The 27,149-nt window shown below is 43.4% G+C and overlaps 1 protein-coding gene across 2 annotated transcripts in view; it reads right to left on the bottom strand.

The window, feature by feature from the left end:
* TMCC3 (transmembrane and coiled-coil domain family 3) overlaps positions 1-27,149 on the bottom strand; it is a 245,320-nt gene that overhangs the window by 10,631 nt on the left and 207,540 nt on the right. For both annotated transcript variants that reach the window (XM_074983986.1, XM_074983984.1), the window contains exon 2: positions 80-996. In XM_074983986.1, the coding sequence (XP_074840087.1) occupies positions 80-996 (917 nt within the window). The remainder of the gene's footprint in view (positions 1-79; positions 997-27,149) is intronic.

The raw sequence follows: 27,149 nt of genomic DNA, 5'->3' as shown, positions 1-27,149 counted from the left end.
TGCTAAAGGCTTGCATAAAATACTTTTGAATCAATTCCTACAGCTGCACAAAAGCCATTTCAAAAGAACAAAAATATACCTGTATCTTTCCTCCTGTAGTGTTTGAGAAATAAAACCATAGTCTCTTTTAAACTGTGCTTTTAAGTTCTCTATATCCTCAGCTAATTGGGACTGTGTCTCCTTTATTTCTCTCAGTTCCTCCAAGATCATGGAAAGCTTTGCTTGGCTGTCCAGAGCCTCTGTCCCACCAGGCCCAAAGGAATGGTTCCCATTACTATCTGCAGAGCCAGATGTACCACTTGAGCATTCATCATCACTAGCATATTTAGGTTTATCCACAATAGTAGCACTGCCACCATAAGCCCTGGAACTAGCTTCAGGCCGAAATTCATCCAGGCTATTTTTCAAGTGAGAAATGTTGTCAGCACTTCCAAATTTATTTCGAATCAAGTTTGCAAACTCTCTCGACTTGCTGAAAACAAACACTGGTGGTGTCAAGGAGACACCCGGCACACTTGATTTGCTGCTCTCAGCACCTTGGCCACTGGTACGAGATTTGCCATGGACATCTTTTAAAGAGGGCTGGCTATCCTTCAAGTTATCTTTCGAAGTATCTTTGGAACTTTTGGAAGATCCATTTTGTTCAATGTCTTTGAGCTTTCGGTGATATTGTTCCAATTTCTTTTGCAGCTGGGCAATAGAGTGGGCTGACTTCTGGTTCTTCTTCTCAAAGACTTGTTTAATACGGCCAGCCTGCTGCTTGTCTGCACTGTTCACCAGTTTTAAGTATTCAGCTACATTTCCATCACGGGCCGTTTGTTCAATTTTGATCTGTTCTGTAACTTTTAAAATTTTTTGTTTCAGGCTATCTGCATTAAGTTTCACTTTGTGAAATTCTAAGATCCCATCAGGTACATCAAAGTTGAGGTTGGTGTCTGAGCCCCCACGGCGAATGTTAAGTGGCAAGCTCAGAGTATTCATGTCATGTCTTTCTACCTGAAAAGAAATTAAAATTCAGATTTTATATTCATGTTTCATATTTTAACTCCACCTAACATTGGACTTCCCATCAAACTATTTACATTAAATAATGGTCAAAGTAACTAATATGATGAACATATTTTAAAGTATTTCTAATACATTTTTTAAAATAATGTAGAAAGTGAAGACACACTACTTATTCAGCCATATACTATAGGAGTATGAAAATACGTGGTTGGGGTGACAAATGAGAACCAAGTAGCTTATTTCTTCCTTTAAAAGAGTAAAAGTAATAAAAAAAACCCCAAAACTTTTGTTTTACAAGAATGTTTTACCAGCATCAGGAACAGGAAACATTCCATTTAGGTTTTCTATTGTAAAAGGATTTATGTAGTTCATAAATGGTAAGCAACCTATTTTAGCTGATAGACACTTATTAGTGATCAAGTTCTCTCTTTCCATATGTCTCACAGTACTCCCCAATAAGTTTTACTGTGCTGAAATCCAGTTATGGACCCTGCCTCTCCCTACCAAATGATCAAACCTATAGCTGTTCTTACTCATTTAGACAAAAGGTATCTTGCAATTTACAATAAGATTTAGTGACAGCATGAGCAAAAATTACAGTCAAATCCAATATCATCCACTTCCTTTCAATAAATGATAAAATTTGGACATGCATTTGATTTTTCAAGTTTGCTGAAGATGTCCTATTACTGGTTTGCTGCTGCCAAGCTGATTATATTTTAGTTTCAGCCCACCAGTGTGTGATTTAAATTCCCCAGAGATCTAATGAAGAGCGTCTGAAGTATTGGACTCCTATGATTTTGTTCAGTTATCTCTTAGATGTTTTGCACAGTGAAGTTGACAAGTATTCTCCTGAAGCATAATAAAGTAGATGAACAGTGATTAAGCCACTTGACCAGGATACTTTGGCAAAAGCACAGAAGCTTATTAACAGTCTTAGACTGCATACCAAAATAGTCTCTATTTCTGCAAGTAGTAAAATGTTTTCTCATATAAAATTATTGTAGAGTGTTGATGTATCTATCTCATTAGAAAAAATCCTACATCAAAATATTCTCTGCAATATAAAAGGAGGCACTTTTTTGAATGAGCCAGAGCATTCAATTGATAGAGGTTCCCCCCACCCCCAAATAGACTGACCATTGGCCATGTATACACTAGCCCAAAACTTCAAAATGGCCACGCAAATGGCCATTTCGAAGTTTACCAATGAAGCGCTGAAATACATATGCAGTGCCTCATTAGAATTCCAGGAGCCGCGGCACTTCAAAATTGCCACAGCTTGTCCAGACAGGGCTCCTTTTCGAAAGGACCCCAGCAACTTTGAAATCTGCTTATTCCTATCTGCTGTTTCAAAAAGGAGCCCCGTTTGGACAAGCTGCGCGGCAGCGAGCCACGACAATTTCAAAGTGCCGCGGCTGCCAGCATTCTAACGAGGCGCTGAATATGTATTTCAGCACTTCATTAGTAAACTTCAAAATGGCCATTTGCATGGCCATTTCGAAGTTTTGGGCTAGTGTAGACGTAGCCATTGTGGATTTCCCATGCATTACGTAAAGTCTTCATGAAAATTTGGGCCACAAAATACAGCCTGTCTTCAGCTAGCTTGGCAGAGGACAAAAAGCCTCCAATTCAAAAAATTTAAAGGCAAAAGTCTCCCAGTGATAGGCAGTAAATCTTGGACAAGCCTTTCATCTCTCCTCTCCCCAAATCCTCCCATTGTATTTTGTTCTGAATTTCATGCCTTGGGTATTTTGCTACATAGTGCCTTAAACTACATTCATTTTGGTATGCATTTAATTAATTCACTGCTGTGATATATGTGCATTCAGCTTTAAAGGGTTATGGTTAAAATACATGCATTTTATTGCTGAAAGTAGTATGTACAAACAGCTAGAATGATGCAAGAGGTTACGTGGAGTACATAGATATTTTCATCTCTGTAAAACTGGGTATTAATCTTGGTGTTCACTAGTGAAAAAGGAATTTAGTAGTTTCATCCTAGTTACTCACTGCACCTATTTACACAAGCTGCCCCGCAACATCACAACTGGATGAAAGAACACCAAGCTTTGCCTAGTCAATTCCTACCACGTATGACATTTATTTCATCCATACAGAAGGGCATTTTGTTGAGCATTCGGTGGCAAAATTATTTTTCGATAAATCTCATGCCTGGTTAGGGCTTTTTACATATTCCTTCCTAGCATTTTGCCATTATCGGAATACGAATGGATGATGCAAGAATCAATTATTCAAGGTCCAGTATAAGAAACATGCAATACAAATGCGTATGGATACAAAAGCAAATAAGCTTGGGACTTAGCACAGAAAGGATCTTGGCTACACTTCAAGTAAAGTGACAGAATTTATCTTTTCCAGCAATGACCTTTTTTGACTTGTAAGAGTTGTCTACTACACACAGATGACTACAAAAAAGGAGCTAGCATAACATCAATCATCAGTGTTTTTGTTTTTGTTTTTAAACTGAGTACTGGCGCCTCAGCAGCTCCGATGGGGAAACTGGCTGGGGGTGGGCAGCTGGCAGAGTATTGACTCTTTTTTTTTTTCCCCTGAAGCACAAAAAAAAAAACCCTTATGTTTTATGCAAAGCAGTCATAAGAATGCAGATTACACAGTTTTAATATTGATTTCTAGTTAAGAATACTGGTTACTGTTGGCATTATAGGACTGGTTCCCTTAAATGGAATCAGGGTCCAATCCTTCAAGACCATGGAAGGGCAGGGAAGGGCGACTAGATGACTAGTTAATGGCTGAATGATAACAGGAGCTAATAAAAAGGTTATGAGTTTATCTGGGGTAAGTACTCCAAGGTAACAGGAAGCTGCTAAGGAAAGAAGCCACCTGGAAGCTCACCAGAGCAGGAAGTCTAGAAGGTGTACTCTTGGAGACAGGAGAGTCTTAAAATGAGAGCAACAGTTGACAGGCATCCAAGAAGGGGGATCTCAGCAGAGGGATTTCCTAAACAGTTTTAGGAAGCTCAGCCTGCCAGGAACAGTGTGTTGTCTTGGAGAATAGCTGCAGCTGATTGATCTCCATGGAGTCAGACTCAGAGCAGACCTTACTAAGGTGGAGGTCAGAGATCTGACTCCTGAGGAAGGGGCCAGAGTCGAGAGAGCCCTGCTAGTGAAGGGCCAGTAAAGAGAGGAACCATGGACTCAGGAAAGAGAGAAAATAAAACTGACTTGCTCTGCCAGCTGAGACCCTAAGTTAAGGTTTTGCTTTATTTTCTTTTTGCTTTTCTATTCCTGTTAGTAAAGGACGATCTGTTAAATGCAATGTGCTTCAGTACTAAAAGGTTTGCCTGAACTGCTTACCCCACCACATGCAGGAAAACCAAAGGAGGGCTAACCCTCAGCAGCAGACCTGACCACACGCAGATGCCTTAGGACAGTCTGCACTACACCAGAGACATTCAGTGCTGGTAATCTATTCAGGTTCCTATGCTATTCCAGCCACTGTGGTATCTAAGCACCTCACCAGTTTGTATGAAAAAATAATTAAACAATATTCTTAATGAATCATACAGGAGTATTTATCACCTCCCCACTTCATGCTTACATAGAACACCAATCACAATTACTTTTCTTCATCAAGAAGAGAATCAACGCTATTAAACCAATGCCATTTCAGTATTAATTCAGATTATGCACTGCAGGGTTCAAGGTTTCATCTTGAAAATTGTGATCAAACTACTCCACCAAGGATGGTGATCTGCAAGCCAGAAATGCTTTTATTTCCAGTGTTGTCTTAGACATTATAACTAACAGTAAATATAATTATTTAGCTATTGCTTGAAAAGTGGCATGTAAATGCTAATAACCCTTCACAATACATCCCTAACAGACAAGCACCTCCATATTATGTATGTGCAAAATGATGCAGAGTGACATTAGATGACTTGTTCAAGACCAGACAAAGTGTCAGTATGAGAACCAAGATTATAACTCAAAGCTATGTCTATATGAGAAGCCTCTGTTGACAGAAGTCACAGTCAGAAGAGATTTCCCAGTAAAACTTCTGCTGACAGATAGTGTCTATACATAAAAGTGGATTGAAAGAACAATCCACTCTGTCGACAGAGAGCGGCCAGATTGCCCAGCCCTCTCTCAACAGAACAGCTGACTGGAAGCTCTGCAAACATGGCTGCCTGGTAAACTATCAACAAAAGGGCCCCAGAGCACCTACACAGCTGTGTTGTTGACACAACACTGTTGAGCTAGGCGTTATACCTGAATGGGGGGAGGTTTAATACTGCCATTGGATGTGCCAAGTTTTGTCAACAAACTGTCGACAAAGCACATTTTGTGTATAGACACCCCATGGATTTCCCAAAAAAAGCCCAGTTATGCTGGGAAAAGCCTCTCTTGTAGATGTAGCCCAGGAGTTTATGTCATCAGTCCACTAGCGCATACAGGGAGTGTTTGATCAAAAGCATCTACTTATCTAGGTAAACCAGCAAAGGGAGGGGAAAATGGCATATAAAACACTAACTTCCTGAAACAATGCAAGTCACTTTTGAATAAGCCTTGACACAAATTTATCCTAAAATAAGTCCATTAACCACACAGCCACATATAACATGCAAGTCATACTGGTCACTTTTGTTATCCAGCACAATCTGTACATACTTCCAAAAATGGGTGGTTCCATCTACAGTACGCTGTGTTTACTTCCTTTAGTACAGAAATGTTCTACAAATATCTTGCAGTAATTGGATAGAAGCCCGAGGTCTCTTTTCCCCTCATTTCCCATCCTTTACTTTAAAACACTGGAAGGACTAATGGTCACAACATTCAGTTCCTTCCTCTTTCTCCACGGTCAGGATAGTATAAAGACAAAGCAGGTAAATGTGGAGTGAGGGTTCATATCAGCCAAACAGGAGTTCAGCAAGACACTTTTGCAGGCAGTGGTAGGACCACTTACTTTCACACTAAGAATGCAAGGAGCATATTGGAACCAGCTGTGCTTTGCATCAGTGAAGGAAAGCCCTAAAAAAAAAGTCTACCAAAGTGCAGGAGTCCGAGGACGCCCAGCCCTTGGCCCAGGGCGAGGCGGCAACCAAAAGAAAGGGTTATAGCATCAGCCCAGCCCCCAGTTCGGGGCCGGGCAGCAGTTCACAGTTGTAACACAGTGCAGGCCCAGCCCTCAGTCCAGGGCGGGGCAGCAGTTCACAATTGTAACACAGTACGGGCCCAGCCTTCAGTTTGGGGCGGGGCAGCAGCACAAGGGTTGAGCACAGGCCCAGCACGGGCTTGCCCCGTCAGGGAGGGGGTAGAGGGTCACAGGCCCTCCCACTCCACTGCGACCTGGCCCGGGGCCCTGGGGGTCGCTCACACACGACCACGGCGGTGGGGATCCAGGCCGCAACACACCGCCATGGGTTCGGGAGCGTCGTTCCCCGGGCCACTTCCTACCTCTACCTCCACTGGAGGAAGGTCCCAGTCCATCTGGTCAGGGGGTCCAGCGGGGTTGGCCCCCTCCAGATCATCCTCCTTTGGGGGCTCCGGCCAGTTGCTCATGTCAACGTCATTGCGGTAGTCTGGCGGCAGTAGCATGGTGGGCCCGAGGCAATCCTGGGCCTGGGGGCTGCAGGGGTCCACCGGGACTCTGGGGCAGGCCTCTCCTGGGGTCTCGTGGGCACTCACCCTTGCCGGTCTGGCTGCGTCCGGGGTTTCCTCCAAGGCAGGGGGTCTCCACCGGCGTGAGGGTCCTGGCAGGTCTGGGAAGTCCGAGTAGTCCCCCTGGGGCATCTGGATCCGTGGTTGCTCTGGGCCGCTGGGGGCTTGCTCCTCCAGCCTGGCCGGGCGGCGATAGGCCCTCTGCCCCTGGCGCCGGGGAGCTCAGGCAGGCTTTAATGGGTCCCGGGCAGCCCAGAGGCCCAGGCTTTAATGGGTCCCGAACCCTGCCCTTGGCCCTTCTAGCCCTAGGCCCCGCCCTCTGAGGGGCAGGCCACTGGTGTTCTGGCTCTGGGCCCGCCCACCAGGGCCTCTGTGCAGCCTCCTCTGCCTCTGAGTCAGCAGGAGGCCATACTGACTCACTTCACTAAGAAAGGTCTGAAAAGAGTGGAAATATTTTGTCTTGACTACATAACAAGCAGTAAATAGGAAACTGGGATAGGAGCTGTTGAGCAGCAGAGCAAATAGTCTTGAGACCCTACACCATGATGAGGAAGGCAAAGCATTAAATTAAGAAGTTGAAGGAATCTATTATGCTTATGCAGTGACACACATCATCACACTGGAACAAATCCCCTGCAAGGGCTGGTAACAGAAATGTTAGGCATGGGGTCCTGGGGGAGGTGGAGGCAAGGAGGTGCTACTTCATGGTGGGAAAGGTCACTCAAAATACCCAAAAGCCTAACAGAGTGAACTGTACCATTTACACTGCTTAAGATAGTTTAAAAGTGAAAGTTTTTAAATCAGGAGCTGAGCAGCCAGGCCCTTTCCTACCAGAAAAACCAGAGTCCAACACAGCATGGGACGGGCATCAGCCGATATGAGTAGAATAAATAAAAAGCAAACAAACAGCTCAGCAGGTATTCAAGTTGGCAAGATGACAGACTTCCCCAGTATGGAACAAATTGTACAGTGGAGGTGATGGGAGCCACTGAACCAGGAGATGCAGCAGCACCTCCTGCAATCCCCATTGCTAGAACAACAAGAAGTCCTGTGGCACCTTATAGACTAACAGATATTTTGGAGCATAAGCTTTCATGGGCAAAGACCCGCTTCATCAGATGCATGAGTGCGGGAGAGGAGGGGTTTCAGAGGAGTGTTTAAAGAGTGGGGTCCCAGTAAAAGGGAGGGCCAAAACTGACAAGGTCTATTCAGTCAGGTTGGAAATGCCCCATTATCAGTAGTACACATTAAGAGAGGAGAAAAAAAACAAGTCAGATCAGTCCGGGGTGGGGGAGGGGGTTGGCCCATTGTCAGTTTCTAATGTGGAGGTGTGAACTTCCAGCCCAGAGAAGCTGCTTTTGTAAGGGGCCAGCCACACCCAGTCTCTGTTTAATCCTTGGTTGATGGAGTCAAATTTGCAAATGAATTTGCAAATTAAGTAGGCTATGTCCCATTCCCCTGAATATCAAACCATGGGGAAATTGCCCTTGTAATGCAGCAGATAGTTAAGGTTTCTGTTCAGGACCAGGTTAAACATGTTAAATTAGCAAATGAATTTCAATTCAGATGTCTCCCTCTGTACTCTTGTGATAAAATTTGTTTGTAGAGAATGGCTACTTTTAAATCCATTATTAAATGCCCAGGGAGGTTAAAGTGTTCCCCTAGAGGTTTATTTGTATTCCAGTTCTTGACATCAGATTTATGTCCATTCATCCTTTGGTACGGAGATTGTCTGGTCTGTCCAATGCATGTGGCTGAGGGACATTGCTGGCACATGGTATATATCGCATTAGTGGATGTGCAAGTGTACGAGCCCCTGATGGTGTGGCTGGTGTGATTAGGTTCTATGGTGGTGTCACTGGTATAGATATATGGACAGAGTTGGCAATGGGATTGGTTACAGGGATTGGTTCTTTACTTAGTGTTTCTGTGGTATGGTGTGTGGTTGCTGGTGAGTATATTCCTGAGGTTGGGCAGCTGTCTGTAGATCACTGGAAATTTAAGAGCATACAGATTGAACTTGTAAAAGATTTTTTTACTGTGTCTTTCAAGTCCTTTGTTTGACCTGTAGTCTTCTGGAGCAGTCATTCCTGATGCAGAAACTTGATGTTAGCCCTTGAGGATATCGTCTACACTACAAAAAATACCCACAGCAGCACAATCAGAGATAAGAGTATCTACATTAAAAGTAACCTACAGACTCTGGCTCATTCTGTGGCACTAAATATAACCATGTAAATATTCCTGCTTGGTCTCTGAGGCCAAAAGGAGGGGGTTCATTTCAGAGTCTGAACAGGACACAGCTATATTTTGTGCCATCATACAAGCATCATGAGCCTAAGCATCTGTAGACTCGGGCTTTGAAACTTGCTGCCTCAGGTTTCTTTTTGCATGATAATCATTCTCTCAAGGTATATCTACACACTACACTAAGCCCACATCTGTTGGACACATGCCGCTTGGCTTAGCGTTTCCAAGAACAGGCTTAAACATGCAATCTCTATTGTAAGCCTCGATTTAAAATAGCTGGACCCAAGTTTCACAGCCATGCTAACTTGTCTTTACTGCACAACGTAACCTTCTCACTCAGGCCCATGGTCTGAGTTGTGGCCAGACAGAAAAATGAGATGTTGGGCCCAAGCTTCAGTCAGACTCAGGATCTGACCCATCCCCCTAGCAAGGTCATAGGACCCAGGTGATGAGTGCGAGTCATGACAGAACCAGACTGATTTGTATGAGGGTAGAAGGGTAGCTTGGGCTCAAACTTAAATGAAAGCTCAGGCTTACTGTGAAATGCAGACCTACCCTAACCGCACCTCACATCAATTCTTAAATGTACATTTTACTGTGCTCAAGAGATAAAAACCAACTGTTTACACCGATCATTATTGTATTCAACAGCAACAACTTATTTCTACATATGATTTATAACCATTTAATAGTAAATTTTAGCACTTTAAATACTCCACATATTTTACAAATGTGAAATATTGGAACCCCATGCAGTATCTTTGGGGACCATTCCCGTGTCTTGTTTAGCAACATGTATCGTTGTGGGCCAGGAACTGTATACATCTCTGCTGGGGCTGGGGGGAAGGGAGTGGTTACCACTGCTTCTCCAGGGAACTAAAACACCCAGGGGGGTGGAGGGGGGGGTTGGCTAAGGGTGACTCACTCCTGAGAGGTACCACTCCCTGGACAGGCTCGCACATACTGGTTCAAACTAGATTCGCAAAGAGACTCAGGAAAGCAAAAGTGCTCTTGGGCTAAAGAGGTTAAATTTAAACTGACAGAGCTACTTCCTGATCCAAAGGCAGACAGAATCCTATACTAAGGAAAGCCTTGTGGAAGGCTTCAAAGGACTTTAGTTTATTAGGGCTCCATAAAACTGATATGTGACATCAGGCAAGCTTTTAATATGAATACAGGAACTTTTATTACTTTTGGATGTTTTTTCTGTAATGCTTTTACCCTAAGAAGCAGCTCATTTTGCTTTGGAAGGCTGGTTGGTAAATCGTACATAATAACGTAATCCCTGGAGAAAGGTAAACATGCTATACAAATCTCAATGAAGTGCAGAGGGACTGCAAGTCTAAACCGCTGGTCTAGATGAGGGGAGAAGCAGGTCTCTGCCCAAGCCAAGGTGACTAGGAACCTGAAACCTTAAGGGGTGTCCTCCAGGAAGAACAGGGTGTGAGGGGTTCAAAGATGCAGTTAACCCTGAAACTATGACAAGGAACTGTGTGCAGTTAGATGGTCAAGCTAGTATTATCACAGTTTTACATTAGGAAAGTCAAATATGAAGGTTAAGTGACTTGCCGAAGACTACCTAGTAAGTGTTTGGCAAACAAACAATGAGCAGAACAAATGCTATTTTACCGACAACATTTCCTCAAAATCCTGCCAATAGAAAAAATTCCATTAGGGGAATCAGGCAAGATGGATTTGTGGTGTCAGGAGAACCCAACTCCACTCCAGATAACACTGTTAAAACACAGAGTGGGTTTACGAGCAAATGCCATAATCTCACCTTGATTCCATTTCCTAAAGCGCAATAGGGAGTAAGAACTTGTCTTGTCTGTGTCTTGTTGTTAGCTTCCAGGTAGGCGTGGGCTATTTTTGTGCACTGTAGAGTACTAAGCAATTTGGGTGTACACCTTTTCTGTAGGCCTGATCATTTCATACTTTTTTGAAGAGGCTGTTTGAACTCCATCATTATCTGTTTTCTAATTTTTTTAAATATGGTGGAGTTTTCAAAAGCATTTTAGGGAGAGAGGCACTTACCTCTCACTCAAAGTCAATGCCAATCTGACGTGAGCACCATTTCAACTTTAGACGCTCTTAAACACCTTTCCCACAGCATCACATTGTGCCAGATAACTTAGAGAAAAAAGTTATGCCTCCTGCCCTGAAGAATTTCCACAGTCTAGCATGGAAGTTCCTTTGTCAGAGGAGGAGATAGTATTTGGAACCTGCTCCTTGTGATATTTCAGAGTCCCTTTATATTATTTTAATACATTTGAGACAGTAAGCAGGGACACATCAGGAAAACTGAAGTTATGCTTCCAACAACAGTGTCACATGCTACCCTTCAATAGGCTGCTGTGTTTTGGTCCCAAAAAATTAGATCTGTATGCTCTTAAATTTCCCTTGGTCTGAATTAAGCTGCAATGCTGTCTCCTTCCTTAGCCTCTGTCTGTGGTACACTTCGTAGGAACGGACTCTCTGTTATCCTTTCATGGAAGTAGGACTCTGCAGGTCAACTGCACTCGACACCCTCCCCCACCCAAGGAACAGTGCTGGTCCCTTCAGTTGCTTAAAAGTACGTCTTTTCCCAGAGCGCCAACCTCGGGGGCGTCTGAGTGTACAGCTCACCTCTTCAGAGATGAATAGTGATATATTCAACACACGTGGTTTGAACCGGGACAGCAATTACCAGGCCCATTATAAGGACTCTTTTACATACTTTGTTTTACCTAACTCTTAACTTCCCCGGCCCACGCCCCCCTCCTGCCGGCCCTCTGCTCTTCTGATATGCCAACCTTGAGAATATATAAAGCACAGAGATCCAAAAATTGTTGAGTCTGTTCTGGTTTGGCTCCGATCTGAAGAAGTGGGTCTGTCCCATGAAAGCTCATCACCTAATACATTATTTTATTAGTCTTTAAAGTGCTACGTGACTGCTTTTTCCTCTTCAGAGATGCGTGATAATGGAAGTGAACAGACACAGGTTTTGCTCCTGTGTAAATTTCCCTACCTCAGTTTTCTAACCTTCCTGGAACATTCTTTGGGCTTAGGGCAGAGTCCTCTAGTGCAGTGGTTCCCAACCTGGGGTCCACAGACCCCTGGGGGTCCAAAGAGTATAGCAGGAGGTCAGAGAAAAAAAATTAAAATGTTCATAGATTATAAGTTTTCAATAAATTGCAAAGTTACAATCAATTATTATTCTTAAATATTTTCCAGTAATGTTATTAATTGCTGTACGAAGATCTATGTTGTACTTTTCTATTTAATTTAATGAAGAGTACGTAGCAGCTAGAATTGGATTTGATGGGGGTCTGTGAAAGGTTTGGGGGGAGGTGACTGGGGGTCCACATTAGTGAAAAGGTTGGGAACCACTGCTCCAGGGAGTCCAGGATCCCATTTCCTTCATGGCTTTCTATTCCAAAAGACAGTCTCTCCTTCTCTTCTCGTGCAGGCACTTTCCTCCTCGAGGCTGTACGTCTAAAAACCAGGATTCTCTAGTCCAGCAATATGTTCCTGAACCAGAGAACCCCAGGCTAGAGCCTGTGGCAGTAGAGCTGCAGCCAGAGCTTTCAGCAGGGATGGAGGCTGGGGCCAGAGCCCTCAGCAGTGGCTGCAGACATTGCCAAAGTCCTCTGCGGCAGCAGTGGAGCCATGGCTGGGGTCAGAGCCCTCAACCAGTGGCAGCAGAGCCAGTGGCAGAAGGCTGGAGCAGGCAGCATAGAGGCTGGAGGTGGGAGGCTGGAGCCAGAATTGGGGCGGAGGCAGGTTAGGGGCTGGTAGTAAGGGACATTCCCTGGTTTAGTAAATCCCTTTGTTCAGGACCTGTCAGGTCCCGAAGGCGCAACCTGTCGTCTCTTGCCCAACCTTCCTCTCTCCTACTTCCCCACCCTCCACACCTCTACTGCCAGTAATCTCACAGTTTATGAAAGTCCTCTTGCGTTTGTAAACTCCAACACTAAAAACAGTCTTCTGCTAGTAGAAAAATTCCACTGCACTACATCTCAGGCCTTCGCAGAGAAGCTGGAAAAAAAAGCTTTTCCCTAAGCTTCAGCCACCTCCTTAGCCTAAGATGCTATCACTTCAGTGGGAGCCTTTCAGGTTAACAACTCCACATTGTCATGCCTGTGTCACCGACTCCTGGAATTCACTCTGTCATGGAGCTAAAATGACGGAGACAAAGAAAGCCCTAAATTCAAAATTGAGTTTTCAGGCTGATCCAGATACACAGAGAATCCCCCCAGAATCAAAACAGAATGTTTAAGCTGTATGAAGGTTTTCAAAACATCACAATATTTAAAAAAAAAAAAAATTACACCATGTAGGAGAACCCAACAGCACACCTAGAAGCTTAAACTGCTGACCAAAGCAGTAAGGATGGCCACCGTAGGACATCTGTTGGAAGCCATTTATGGCAACACACCTACGCGTACAGTCTGCACGGACACCTTTTCAATGTAACTTTGCCACAAAAAGCTCTATAACTCTCATTGAGGTAGATTTGTTTTGTTGGCAAAGCAGAATTCTGTTTGTGGAAGAACATTGTACACCTCGCTGTTTTGTTGACAAATGCTGGACTTGTCAACAAAACTCTGCAGTACAGATAAAACCTGAATGTATGGATATGCTTTGAGAGTTGATACAAGACACCTTGTAATCCTTTGTCTAAATTTATTATCTTGCTCATTTCTTACTACTTGTGATAAGCACTTTTCCCTACTAGATGTTATCCATTTTGAAGTGTGACAGAAAGCAATGCTATTTTTTTTTCCTGTTTAGGGTGGTGGTGACAACACAGGCTTATCTACCTCACCAGTTCCTCACTGCCCCTGTTCTCTGGTTTGTAGGGCCTTTCCCCTTCCTTGGGTCCATCACTGTGTATTACACAAAGACTACCCTAATTCCATGTTGATAAATGACTGAAAAAATCATGCAAGATGCCTGTTCCACACTGTGACTGCCTTCTATGATGTTACAGCCACCGTCTAATATGCTTTTCTTTTAGCCCCAATGGTTGGAATCATGTAATTACACAACATCTCAGCTTTCACTGAGTTTCTAACCCGCAATTGCAAAAGAAACACTTGAAATTATGAATCCTAAAAGTTCAAAAAACAGAAGTAAAAATAAAAAAACTCTGCCGTTATAATCTCATATTTTTTTTAAAAATCAATCATATGACTTTGTGGGGGGCTCTCTCATTGGCTGTGGCTGGCAATACAAATAATTTAAGGGCCACAAGAAACCCTGAAATATGACTTTGAATACCAGATACCAACAGTCTGTTAAGGCCTTTAAATCACTCTAAATCTGAATAGAATCACCCTTCCTAGTCTGCACTGATGATTTCTTCGATGCCACTGAAAGACATCATTTATAAGTAACAAAACAATGTTCCATCAGACAGATTCTGCTTTGTCTTAATTCTGCAGCAGCACATCCTGAACACAAAAGAACTGAATCTTGTTCTGCACACAAACTGAGTTATTTGCTTATCCTCTTTTTAACTCCTCTCACTAGACCAACAAAGAAAGCCATAAAAACTATACCTCTGCGCTCAAAAGAATTAGATATATACAGCTCATTAACCAGGTTCAAACAATGTCATAACCTCAGTGATAATAAAAATGTGCAAAACCTACATAAACAGGTAGAACAACTGACAATTGGTGAGCTGGCAAAAACAAATAAGAGAAGCCAGATGTCAATTTTCAGTGCTTTGCAAATCAATGATTGTTCTAAGACTAGCTACAGACCTCTTCCCCTCCCACTTCTCTTCCCAAAGGGGTCAAGCTTCATGCCTTTACCTGTCCTTATGTGCAATCATGCAATTCTCTCATTCGTATGGCTCCTCTGCAAACAGTGGTGTGTAACACTCACATCCAGCCAGTAATTCTTGTTTTTCGCTTTGTCCACACTGGCAACTGCGCAAAGCTTTTATCGTTCACAGGTGCTTCAACTGTGCCCCCCGCCCCATGACAAAAGCTTTGCCCAAATAGTTGGGTGAACAGTGCTTTGTCGAAAAGCAAATACAACTGATAGGAAGTGGAAATTTTTTGGTGGGAAGAAGTATTTAGACCACATCTCTTACTGACACAGATGTGTGCGACACAGTTGTCACTCAGTTGCCAGAGCAGACAAAGCCTTAGTTTCCTGGGCTTTTGGCTCTGCTGCCCAAAGCAACTGTAGTGAACTTTAGCAGGACTGGAGGTTGAGTCAGTCTCCTCAGGGACAACTGCTCTCCTATTGTCTTGTCAAGCATCTCATCGGTAGTCATGAACGCCCCTCCTGTTTGTTTCCCGAACAGTGGTGCTGGCTTTAATCCAGCAGAGTCTTACAGTAAATATCCCAGTATTTATCGCCAGGTACTCATAAACATCCCAATAACCAGCTAACAGAGTAATCTTAAATCATAGAGCAGTTCCATTTCCACCACAAACCCGTACTGCAACATTTAATACAAAACTGTTCCATCAGGGACTCAATTTACATAGGTTTAATTGGCGCAGCAAGTAAGGCATACTGGTGAGTTTTATGCTGTTCTCCTACTGTGCAACAACACAAGAGCTTCAGCTTAGTGAAAAAGGGAGAGGGAGAGAGAGAGAGTCTGAAAGTGTAGGCAACACATATATAGTAATCCCCCAAGATATGTGAGGGTTGCGTTCTACGCCACCCTTGCGTACCCCAAAATTCACGTAATTTGGGAGCTTGGGCAGTGGGTTGGAGTATGGGAGGGGGCAGGCGGGGTTAAGTCTGGAGTGGGTTAGGGCTGCGGAGGGTGGGGGTGGAGTTGAGCTGGGCTCACAGGGGTTGGAGCTGGCATGCATGGCGGTGGCCGGAGACAGGGGCTGCAGTGACGGCTGGAGCCGGGGCACATGGCAATGGCTGAAGTCCCCACCCACCCTTCCCGGCACTCAGGAAAAGAGCTGGCTGTTGCCAGCTCTGTTCCCTTTTGACAGGGGGATGTCCTCCCGCACCTCAGCAGCTGCCTGGGGCTGGAGCTTCCGGGGCCCCCCTCCAATCGCACTAATGTGAGATACACGCATGTCCAATGCACATATCTCAAGGGTCACATACATATGAATATGAATCAGGGGTCAGCCAGGTAAAAGCAGGGTCACATACTCTGGATTCACGTACTGTGAGACCTCACTGTAAGTCCAAAAGTGAGTATGCATATCCAGGGCCCCCACCTGGAGGGGAAGGATAAACTTTACCATGGCCCTGGGGGGTCTTGCCCATGCTGCAAATTGTCATGTGTGTGTGGGAGTGGGTCCATGTTACAAGTTTGTGTTGGACCTGCAACGATTATGGTTGGGTCCTGTGCATCTCTCATACAATTACAAAATGTACGCAAACATATCTTACTAGTGCTGTAAGCGGTCCTAAATAATTTAATTAGGTTAAAAATCCATGCCTGGTGGGCCTAGAAGTGGCAATAAAATCAGCCCAACTCACAGAAAGCAACTATGTTTCACGGCAGCAGTGGATCAGATCAGGTCACACAAATGTGCACTCAAAGTTTTATACCCTCTCTTTTCATTCTTCTGTGCCTTCGTGTGACAGTGATGATAATCTGCTGAGAAGAGCAAGCTGGAGCTGCATTAGCAGACTGGGCCCTGAGACAGCCTTGTACAATTATAATGAGAGCTACAAGGCAGATCAGATTCTGCCAAAGTGCTTTCAAAACACAGCACTGTCATCTTGTAATCCCTGAAGATTTATATTCTATTTGCGTGCATGTATAATTCCTGTATGTGAAGTATAAATCAATTTATTAATCTAGGACCTATAGTGAACCCAATAGTTTTGCTTAAGGAACTTAATGGCATGTTGCTCAAGACAAGGAGCTGTGAATAGTCTTAAAAAAAAGAAAGAAAGAAAAGAAAAAAGCAGTAAAGTAGCACTTCAAAGACTAACAAAATAATTTATTAGGTGGGCTTTCGTGGGACAGACCCACTTCTTCAGACCATAGCCATACCAGAATAGACTCAATATTTAAGGCATAGAGAACCAAAAATAGAAATCAAGGTTGACAAATCAGAAAAAAAAATTATCAAGGTGATCAAATCAGAGAGTAGAGGGGCAGGATGGAAGCTAGAAGCGTGTAGGTAAGTATAGCGATCAGTGGGTTTCCAGTACAGTGTGGTACTGATCAGGCCATCCTTGATTCCTACTATAGTGTCCAGGAAACGTATCTCTCACGTGGAGTAATAGAGGCATAAGTTGATGGTGGGGTGCAGATTGTTAAAATCTCTGTAAAGCCTGAACCCCACCGTCAACCTATGCCTCAATTACGCCACGCGAGAGATACATTTACTGGACACTACAGTACAAATCAAGGATGGCCAGATTGGTACCACACTCTACCGGAAACCCACTGATCGCTATACTTACCTACTCCCTTCTAGCTTCCATCCTGCACACGTAACTAGATACATTGTTAATAGTCAAGCCCATAGGTACAATTGCATTTGCTCTGATCCTACTGACAGAGACCAAAAACTACAAGGTCTGTACCAAATATTCATAAACCTGAATTACCCACCAGGAGAAGTAAAAGAACAAATCAACAGGGCCAGACGAATACCCAGAGACCAGCTACTCCAAGATAGGCCCAAAAAAGCCAAGAACAGAACACCACTGGTCATTACCTACAGCCCCCAACTCAGACCACTGCAACGGATTATTAAAGACCTACAACCTATCCTTAATCAGGATGCCACACTCCAGAAGGCCCTGGGTGACAGGCCTGTTCTCTCCTACAGACAACCTCACAACCTTATGAGGATTCTCACCAACAGGCACAGTCTATACCACAGGAACACCAGTCCTGGGACTTTCCCTTGCAACAAAGCCCGCTGTCAGCTTTGTCCACATATCTATTCTGGAGATACCATCACTAGACCTAACCAGGTTAGTCATAGAATCACAGGCACATTCTCATGTTCCTCAACTAATATCATATATGCCATCATGTGCCAACAATGCCCAGATGCTTTGTATATTGGACAGACTTCAAACTCTCTTAAACAAAGAGTTAATGGGCACAAAACAGACATAAAAACACTCCTGATCCACAAACCAGTCAGCTGACATTTTAATGGAGTGGGCCATTCTGTTAATGACTTAAGAGTTTGCATGTTACTGAAGAGGAATTTTCACACTACTTTGGAAAAAGAGGCTGCTGAACTCTCTTTTGTATTCAAATTTGACACACTAACACGTGGTTTGAATCAGGATGCGAATTTTCTGGGTCATTATAGGGGCTCTTTTGCAATCTTGGCTTAATCTAATTCTTGACTCCCCCACCCCACCCCTCTATTCTCTGATTTGCTCACCATGATAATTTTTTTTCTGATTTGTCAACCTTGATTACTACTTTTGGTTCTCAGTGCCTTAAATATTGAGTTTGTTCTGGTATGGCTATGGTCTGAAGAAGTGGCTCTGTCCAATGAAAGCTCACCTCCTGATAAATTATTTTGTTAGTCTTTAAAGTGCTACTTTACTGCTTTTTCGTTTTGATAGTATATAGACTAGCACGGCTCCCTCTCTGTTACTAATCAACTGTGAATAGTCTTGTGTCTCTTTAAGCCTAACCTGTGGTTGGTTCTTCAAAAGACATGTGACCATGTCAACTGGTGCTGAAATCCATCTTTAATTTGTTATTTTTCCCCAGGGATCAGGGAATGGGACAAAGACTTCCCAACCTGGGGAAATTCTATTTAAGGAATGGAAATAATTGTCTTCAACTTGGTTCACAGGCAGCTCCTCATCTCAAGAGGACTCATGAAAGGACTTGGAAAGAAAACAACTCTAAGGAAGATATTAGACCCAGGTCAGAAAAAAGATCAGCTCTGGCCTGTAGAACTTTACCTGAAATAAGGACTAGGGTGAGAAATTATCATTTGTAAAAATAGCTCTTAGTATATTAGGCGTAGCTGGCATGTTGTATTTATTTTAGCTAAGTAACTTACTTTGATCTGTCTGACATCACTTAAATCCTACTTTTTATCCTTAATAAAATCACATTTGTTTATTATCAGACAGAGTAAATATCTGTTGCTGGAGCTATGGGGAACACAACAGCTGTGGAGCTCTCTCTTTTATTGATAAAGGAAGCAAACTCTAGGAGCTTTCTGTGTGTAAAATGTTTATACTTCTTTTGAAAGAGTGCATTCACATAGCTCCCGGTCTTTCAAAAGAATGGGCCAGGGATCGAAAATGTAGACTGTTGTTCTTTCAAAAGAAGGGCCCTGCAGAGCATCTTACACACATTTTCTTTAGAAAGAAGCTTTAAAAAGGGGGTGCTCTTCCTGGCCATTTCTACACAAGCCACTTTCTTGGAAAGTGGCATGGTAATACATGGCCCGAAATACGCTAATGAAGCGCAGATGCAAATTCCCTGCACCTCATTAGCATACGGTCATGTGATTTGGTGTTCAGAAGACCATTCTTCCAGACTCCAAAACGCCGTGTAGAAGTGCGGCCCCCGGGGGGGTCTTCCGGAAGGAAGTCCTTCTTCTGGAGGCCCCTTCTTCCCAAAAATTTTCGGGAAGAAGGGGCCTCCGGAAGAAGGACTTCCTTCCAGAAGCTCCCCCGGGGGCCGCGCTTCTACACGGCATTTTGGAGTCCGGAAGAACGGTCTTCCAAACACCAAATCATGTGACCGTATGCTAATGAGGTGCGGGCAATTTGCATCCATGCTTCATTAGCATATTTTGGGCTGTGTATTACCATGCCACTTTCCAAGAAAGTGGCCTGTGTAGAAACGGCCCCTGAAATGGGAAAGGAAGAGTGACTTCAAAGAAGCGCCACATTCTTTTGGTTTACTTTGGAAAAAATACTTTTTGCGTGTAGACGCTCTATGGGCTCTTTCAAAAGGGCCCACTTCTTTCGAAAGAACTTGCTAGTGTAGATGCTGCCATGTGCTGTCAAGTCCCCTGTAACTGAGTTTTCCCAGAACTGAGCAATTCCAAGTGTGTTACTTTGTGGGGATGGGAGGGGATGTTATCTGAAATCTGTGCCTTTGCTGGAAGAGACTAGACTTCTGGTTCAGCAGAACAAGGTGGTGGGGCAGCCCAGAGGACAGGTGAGTAGGCTCAGTGGTATGATCTGCCCATGAGAGGATGGTCTCAAGGACATCCCTATGATCCAAACATCACAGCTAATACCTAACTTTACAGTACTATTAAAATACGCAAAATATTAAGACTCTTCAATATCTGTGAACATACAACGCAAACGCACACAAATTCCACAAAGACGATAGGCTTGGTATAAAACAATGACTACTCCCCAAACAAGGTGGCTACTTGCACCTTGATCTCAATAGACAGGAGAAAGTGGGCCCTGCGTGTCTGTTTCCTTCAAGAGAAAGTGGGCAGGAAGGGGGCAAAGCTTTGGCTCTGCCAGCTCAAGAAATATCACAAATTGTTGCAGATATAGGGTGTAGACAAATCATCATCTGCCTCCCTAAGCGAAAGAAGAGAGTGGGAGATAATTGAGCCTCAAAAGCTATGGCTACATTAGTGAGTTTTGCTGACAAAACCCCAGGTTTGTCGACAAAACTGGTGGAACATGGATCACGCTTCCTATTGGTTTTTGTGTGTGGCCACACTGTCGACAGAAGTTTTGTCGGGAAATCTCTTCCAACAGTGACTTGTGTCAACGGATTGGTGTAGTGTAACTGTAGCCAGAGAGGCGTGTACGAGGCACGATATTTCGCAAGGCTATTATGGGGGGCGGGGGGGGGGTGAAGGAGCTGCCTGGAGACACAATTTAGCTCAGCGTAAGAGTATGTGTACAGTACACAGCTTTCAGCAAGGGGGCTGTGTTGACACAGCTGTGTTGCTAAAAGTCAGGCACTATAAACTCTCTTTGCCTACATCTACACTATCAAGTTTTGTCACCAAAAACTGCCTTTTGGAGACAACACAATGAGTTTTTACGCTTCATTGTGACTCGTCTGGAGAAACACCCATTTTTGGCAACAAAAATCTTCTACCCTTTCAAGAGACTTTTTTCTTTTCCTCCCTCCCTTTATTGCTGACCAAGAGCCAGAGTAAACACTGCTGTTTGTTTTGTTCACAGAACTGAGGACCCACTCCTTCTGAGGCCACCCGCATATTCACCTCCCCCCACCTCACACTCTAATCAGGCTGGGGCAAAGGAGTGAGGGCTCATGGAGGGAGTTGTGGTGTGAGAGGGGCAAAGGGGCGAGCTCCGGCTGGAGATCAGGAGGCGCAGCACTTCCTCAGATAGCTTCTGAAAACCACCACCACATCCCTTTGGCAGCGGCTCACAAGTGGGGGGGCCAGGAAGCTCATCACACTGCCCCGACCACAGGCATTAAACCCACCGTTCCTATTAGCCATAGTTCCCAGCCATTGGGAGTTGTAGAGTCAGTGGATGGAAAGTGGGCACTGCATTGAGACCCGCCTCCACTAGGGTGGAAGAGAATTTGCCAGTTGCTTGCAGGAGCAGCACAAACACAGGGCAGGTAAGAGAGCCTGCCTTAGCCCCAATGTACCACCAGACTGTTACTGGGTTGGCTGCAGCAGCCCCCAAGAGAGGAGGCTTGATTCCAGGACAATCCAGGAGGGTTAGCAACCGTAATACACCAAAGAAAGTGAAAGCAACAAGTAAGTGAAGGGAAAACTCATTATGAAGATACAATAGAGTATATATGATGCATCTGTTCCTAATAAAGAGCAAAGAAAATCCATGAAGCAAAACAGGGCATTACAAAACGAAGAGCGACATAATAATTTTACTTTTTGCCATTGTATTCAAAATGGTGGAAAATGTTTTCTCCAGCAAATCTGGGTTCGATAGCTGTGAGAAATGGGGGAAGTGCACTAAAACTGGGAGAAGTATAGAGGCGCTAGCGCATAGGCCTCACATGATGTCATTTACTAAAACAAGGTTTTTAACATTGCATTTGAAACCAAATTACATTGACCTTACAGTCACACTGCTTCTTGTGTTAAGCTAGAAGCACAAACAACATTTTTTTCAAAGAAGAAGAAATCCAGGAACTAGCTAAAGTCAACAGATTTGTCTTTATCTGGATGCAAAATAATACAGTCTAACGCAGGGATGAGCAAACTTCACACTTCAGTCTCCACTTTTTGTCTCTGCAATTAGCAGGGCTCCCCCAACCTGTCGAATGTCATCCAAATTGATGGAAATGTCAGTTAAAAATATGTGGAATGTAAAAATATTTAATTTATATATAAGTGTGACCATGCATACATACAAACAGTAACATATTTCAACATTTTTAAGGAGATGGATGATCCTGACACCCAGGAGCCTTATAAAATTTCATACACACACCCAAAGGGGTGTGCCCCCCATTTTGCTCAACCCAGTCTAACGTAATGACTATGACTGTCTTATTTAAATGTCTTCCCTCTTTGTTTTAGTAGGTTTAAAGTCAATTAAAAAACCCTCTACATTGATTCTGTGTTACAATTAAATACAGCAATACAAAAACAAAAACCAATGACTGTCTATTCTTTTGAATTCAGAGGGCAGGGCTTTCTTTGAGTGTGTAATGAAGCTGACATATCTCCTCTTCCGTCACACACCACACCTCATACACAGAAGAAAGTGGGCTTAGTCCTTGAGCTACTAACTAATAAGATCATTTTTTATCTCTGCTAATTCATTTACATGAAGAAAAGAGTAGTTTTCAATTTGCTTATTAATGCTGTTCCCACTAAATTCTCTGGTCCAAAACCTAATACCATGGTAATAAATGGCAAACCTCTCCCTGACTTCAAGGACAGCAAGGTTGTTTTTTGTTTGGCAGGAAGCAAAAAGACCAAAACCTTCCACCCCTCCCCCACCCCCAATCAGTACTTTCTTATTTACATTTCTGATAAACTGGAGCATTTTATGGGCTTCTTTTACTAATTTATGCTCAAATTAAAAATATCAAATGCTAAACTTGACTTGCCTCCCAAGACAATCTGTTTTCCTTATATGCTTCCCCTAGGGAAGAAGATGACTCTTTGGGGACAAAAGTTAATATAGATGTGACATATTTAGAAATTAAAGGCTATGTCTACACTACAGAGATCTGTCGACAGACTGCAAAGCAGATCAAAAGTGTGATCCGCTCTATCGACAGAGAGCGGACATACTGCCTAGCCACTCTCTCGATAAAATGGCCAACCGGAAGCACGGCAGACAGGACTGCCCGGTGTCCCAAAAGCTCTGCCTGTCAACAGAAGGCCCCCTGGAACACCCAGATTGGTTTTCTGCTGACAGAAGCATTCTGCCTCATCAGGGAGCAGCAGAACGCTGTTGACAAAAGTGCTGCAGCATTCTGTGGATTTACTGTCAACAGAATGCCTTGGGAATGAGGACACTCCACAGCCAGTTTTGTCAACAAAACTCTCTGGGTAGACGTAGCCAAATATACTAAACAAAAAATATTTTAAGAAATAATGAAAGATAGCCTAGTACAGCTATGAAATGGGTTATCTACCTTGGTAACTGCTTGAACTACATTGGTGTCACTGTCAAGAATAGTTTAGTTAGGAAACTTAACAACATCTTTATGTTTTACTAGCAGCTGTACCCAGTGTTGCTCAGCTCTAACTGAAGTAATTTTTTGAATTATATGAAAATTATCAATTTTCAATTATAGTATTTTTCAAAAATGAAAAACAATGAAGCTTATGTGTATTGGAAAACATAATCTTAACTGCAAATATAAAACGATGGGGACTAAAATTAGCTGTTACCATGTGAGAGAGATCTTGGATAATTCTCTGAAAACATCCATTCAAAACACAGCAACAGTCAAAACACAAACAATGTTAGGAAACATTAAAAAAATGGATAGAGAATAAGAGAATATATCTTAATGCCTTTATATAAATCTATCATATACCCACACCTGGAATACTAGTGCAGATGTGGTTGCCCCATCTCAAAAAAGGTATCTTGACACTGGAAAAAGTTCAGACAGAACAACAAAAATGATTAGTGGTTTGGAATGGCTGCCATGTAAGAAGAAATTACTGAAACTGGAACTTTTCAGCTTTGATATAAAATATGCTTCCATATGGGACTTTTCAGATGGCAGATATGACAATGGTCTATAAAATTAGGACCAGTGTGGAAAAAGTGAATAAAAAAGAGTTATTTATTCCTTCACATAATACAAGAATTAGGGCAATGAAATTAATTGGTGGCAGCTTTAAAACACAACAAAATGAAGGATGTTTTTACCCAATGCACAGTCAACTTGTGGAATTCCTTCCCAGAGGGCACTGTGAAGTCAAAGACTATAACACAGTTCAAAAACGAGCTAGAGAAATTCATGAAGGTTAGGTCCATCAATGGGTATTAGCCAGGATGGGCAGGGATGGACTCCATAGCATTTGTTTATCAGAAGCTGGGAATGGGTGACAGGAGATTGGTCACTTAAGGATTACTTGTTCTTTTCATTCCCTCTGGCGCACCTGGCATTGGCCATGGTCAGAAGACAGGATACTAGGTTAAATGGGAATTTGGTCTGACCCACTATGGTCACTTCTGTTATGTTCAAGTGAACTGGGTTTTGTGTGATAACATTTACAAACATCAATCTAAATAGCAATTCAAAGTAGCTCACAAAGAAAGTGACAAAACTTGTTAAGAAAAATAAAAACATGCCTTAAAGTTGACTCTGCAGCCATTTATGTAAAGAATGTTTTTGAGGGGGAGGGTGGTTGTTTTGTTTAAGCGAATCTCAACATCGTGCCTCCCTTCTGACACTTGTTGCCGTTTTTGCTTGTGTTTTAGACTTCTGATTGTTCTTCAGGTCAGATATAGTCTGGCCAACTTCGGAGCCAGATGAATACAGAGGACAAAACAGTCCTACCCCATTTGCAACGAATGCTGCCTTAGACCACTGGTTTTTAACCAGTGTGCTGTGACACACGGGTGTGCTGTGAGAATTGTCTAAGTGTGCCACGAACCTTTGACAATTTCTCCTCACCAGGGCTCTTTAGAGAGCCAACACAGGAGAAAATTGACAACGCCGTGTCAGCTGGGGCTCAAGCAGAGAGACTGCCTGAGTCCCAGCTGTGGGGTGGGGGGGCAGGTGAGGAGGTTCATCAATTTCCCCTCACAACAACTCTGCAAAGAACTACCACAGGAGGAAGTTGATGACCTCATGTCAACAAAGCCTCTGCAAGGGGAAATGCCATCTTCTCAGGGGCTTGTTCGCACTGGGAGGCATCTGAAATGCTGCTTCCCAGGTGGGGAACCTGATCCTCACCCTTCCCCCTCCCCGCCACAGTGGCAAGAGGGGTCGGACGTAGGAGTGGGGGGCAGTTTAAATGCTGCATTGCAGCTCCAGTGAGCTGGTGGGGAGGGGCTCTGCTCGCTCTCTGGAGCTGCCTCCCCCACCCTCAGCAGTAATGGAGCAAATCCCTAGCAAGACTGTAACCAAAGTAAATGTGATGTTTATGAGCAATCAATTCCACTGAAAAAAGTGGGTGTGCCATGGAATTGTTTGTCTCATTGAAGTGTGCCATGTTACTGAAAAGGCTGAGAAGCATTGCCTTAGACCAAATTCAGTTAAAGCGAGCAGTTTGAAAAGTTAACTGCACGAGCCCGATAGAATGCAGAAACCCTTTGCTGTGCTCACAGCCTATGGTACATATCTGCGCACAGCTGGGGAAGCAATGTAGGAAGCTGAAACACCATGCAAAACACCACTTTCATTTCACAGTCTAAAGGATTTTAGTTCTATGATTTTTCAGAAAATTTGAAAAGGGAAATATTACATTTGATAATCTCAGATGGGCAGTCGTGTTAGTCTGTAGCTTCACAAACAACAAGCTCAGTCCTGTCACATTGATAATAAGGAAAACAAGCAACATGGTCAACCATTTTATTCCAGGCCCAAAATACCTTAGTTTTGTTGCTGTTGTTGTTTTATGTATTACTCCAATTCTTGCACAAAAACTTCAATGTAATAACAGACAAGGAAAAGGGTGATGGTGTATTTTATAAAAGACATTTGCTTAGGTGCCCCAACAGTATTTCTGTGAATACCTGCATCACACACACACAAACACCGCAACTGGGATGGGAGAGTAGAAAGAAGAAATATAGTCAATATGCTCACCTCAAGAATTCTCATTTTGATTAAGCAACACCATTAAATTAGCTTTTTGTCAGAAGTGCATATCTGTTGGACAGCTCCACTTGGAAACCAGCTCTTGTCTCCTCTACTACATCCTTCAGCTGCTCCGTGTTGAATCTCAGTCCTAGCTTGGTCGCTCTCATGGTGTACCTCATGAGCTTGAGTTTTATCATGACCAAATGGTGGTCTGAACCTACATCTGCTCCTCTTCTAGCACAGACATCCTGCATTGATCTTCTGAAAGAACTGCTGATACAGATGAAATCAACCTGGTTTTCTGACTGGTGGTCCCATGATAGCCAAGTGACTTTATGGATCCTTTTGTGTGGAAAAACACTACCACCTATCACCAATCCGTTGAAGGAACAAAAGTCATACAAGTGCTCTCCATTTTCATTCATGTTGCCTAGGCCTTCTTTTCCCATGGTCTCCTCTCTGCCTGTATTTATGCTTCCAATTTGCACACTGAAGTCACCCATCAAACTCAAGATATCCTTCTTTGCTTTCTCGTTCACAGCATTTTGTAGTTTCTCACAGAAGTCTGTTTTACATTCCTCAGCTGCTTTGTTGGTTGGTGCATAACCCTGCACAGTCAGTAGCTTCTGCACTTTGGTGCATCTGGCTGTGATGATGCATGATGATACTGCTGTTCACTCCATTAAAGCACCAGATCCCTCTCTTGAGAACATCAAGCCTATGCCTTCTGTGTATGGTGTGCCCTCTTCATGTTCTGAGTAGATAAGGGTTTCACCTGTTGCCAGGTGTAGCGGCCAAGATTGCATCCATATTGACTCACACAAGCCCAAAACTGCAAGGTTGTACTGTTTCATTGACGCTGCAACCTGTGTTGTCTTCCATGCTTGATACATGGTCCAAACATTCCACGTACCAAACTAGGCGGTTGTCCTGGGTGAGAGAAGGGTCGTCTGCAGGGCAGCTTCCTTTTGGCTTTCCCTACCACGCTTCATACTCAATCCATGCAGATTGCAAACTCCTCCCAAGACTTGTGCAGTTGTAGGTTTCATTGTAGATGTTTCTGTAACTTTTGTTTTTTTACAGAAAGGGTTGTTAACCCTAAACCAACCCCTTTTACCTCAGGG

This window comes from Carettochelys insculpta, chromosome 1, assembly GCF_033958435.1.
Source record: "Carettochelys insculpta isolate YL-2023 chromosome 1, ASM3395843v1, whole genome shotgun sequence".
Taxonomy (NCBI): Eukaryota; Metazoa; Chordata; order Testudines; family Carettochelyidae; genus Carettochelys; species Carettochelys insculpta.
Note: the sequence above shows the minus strand (reverse complement) of the source record. Positions and strands in the feature narration are given on the sequence as shown.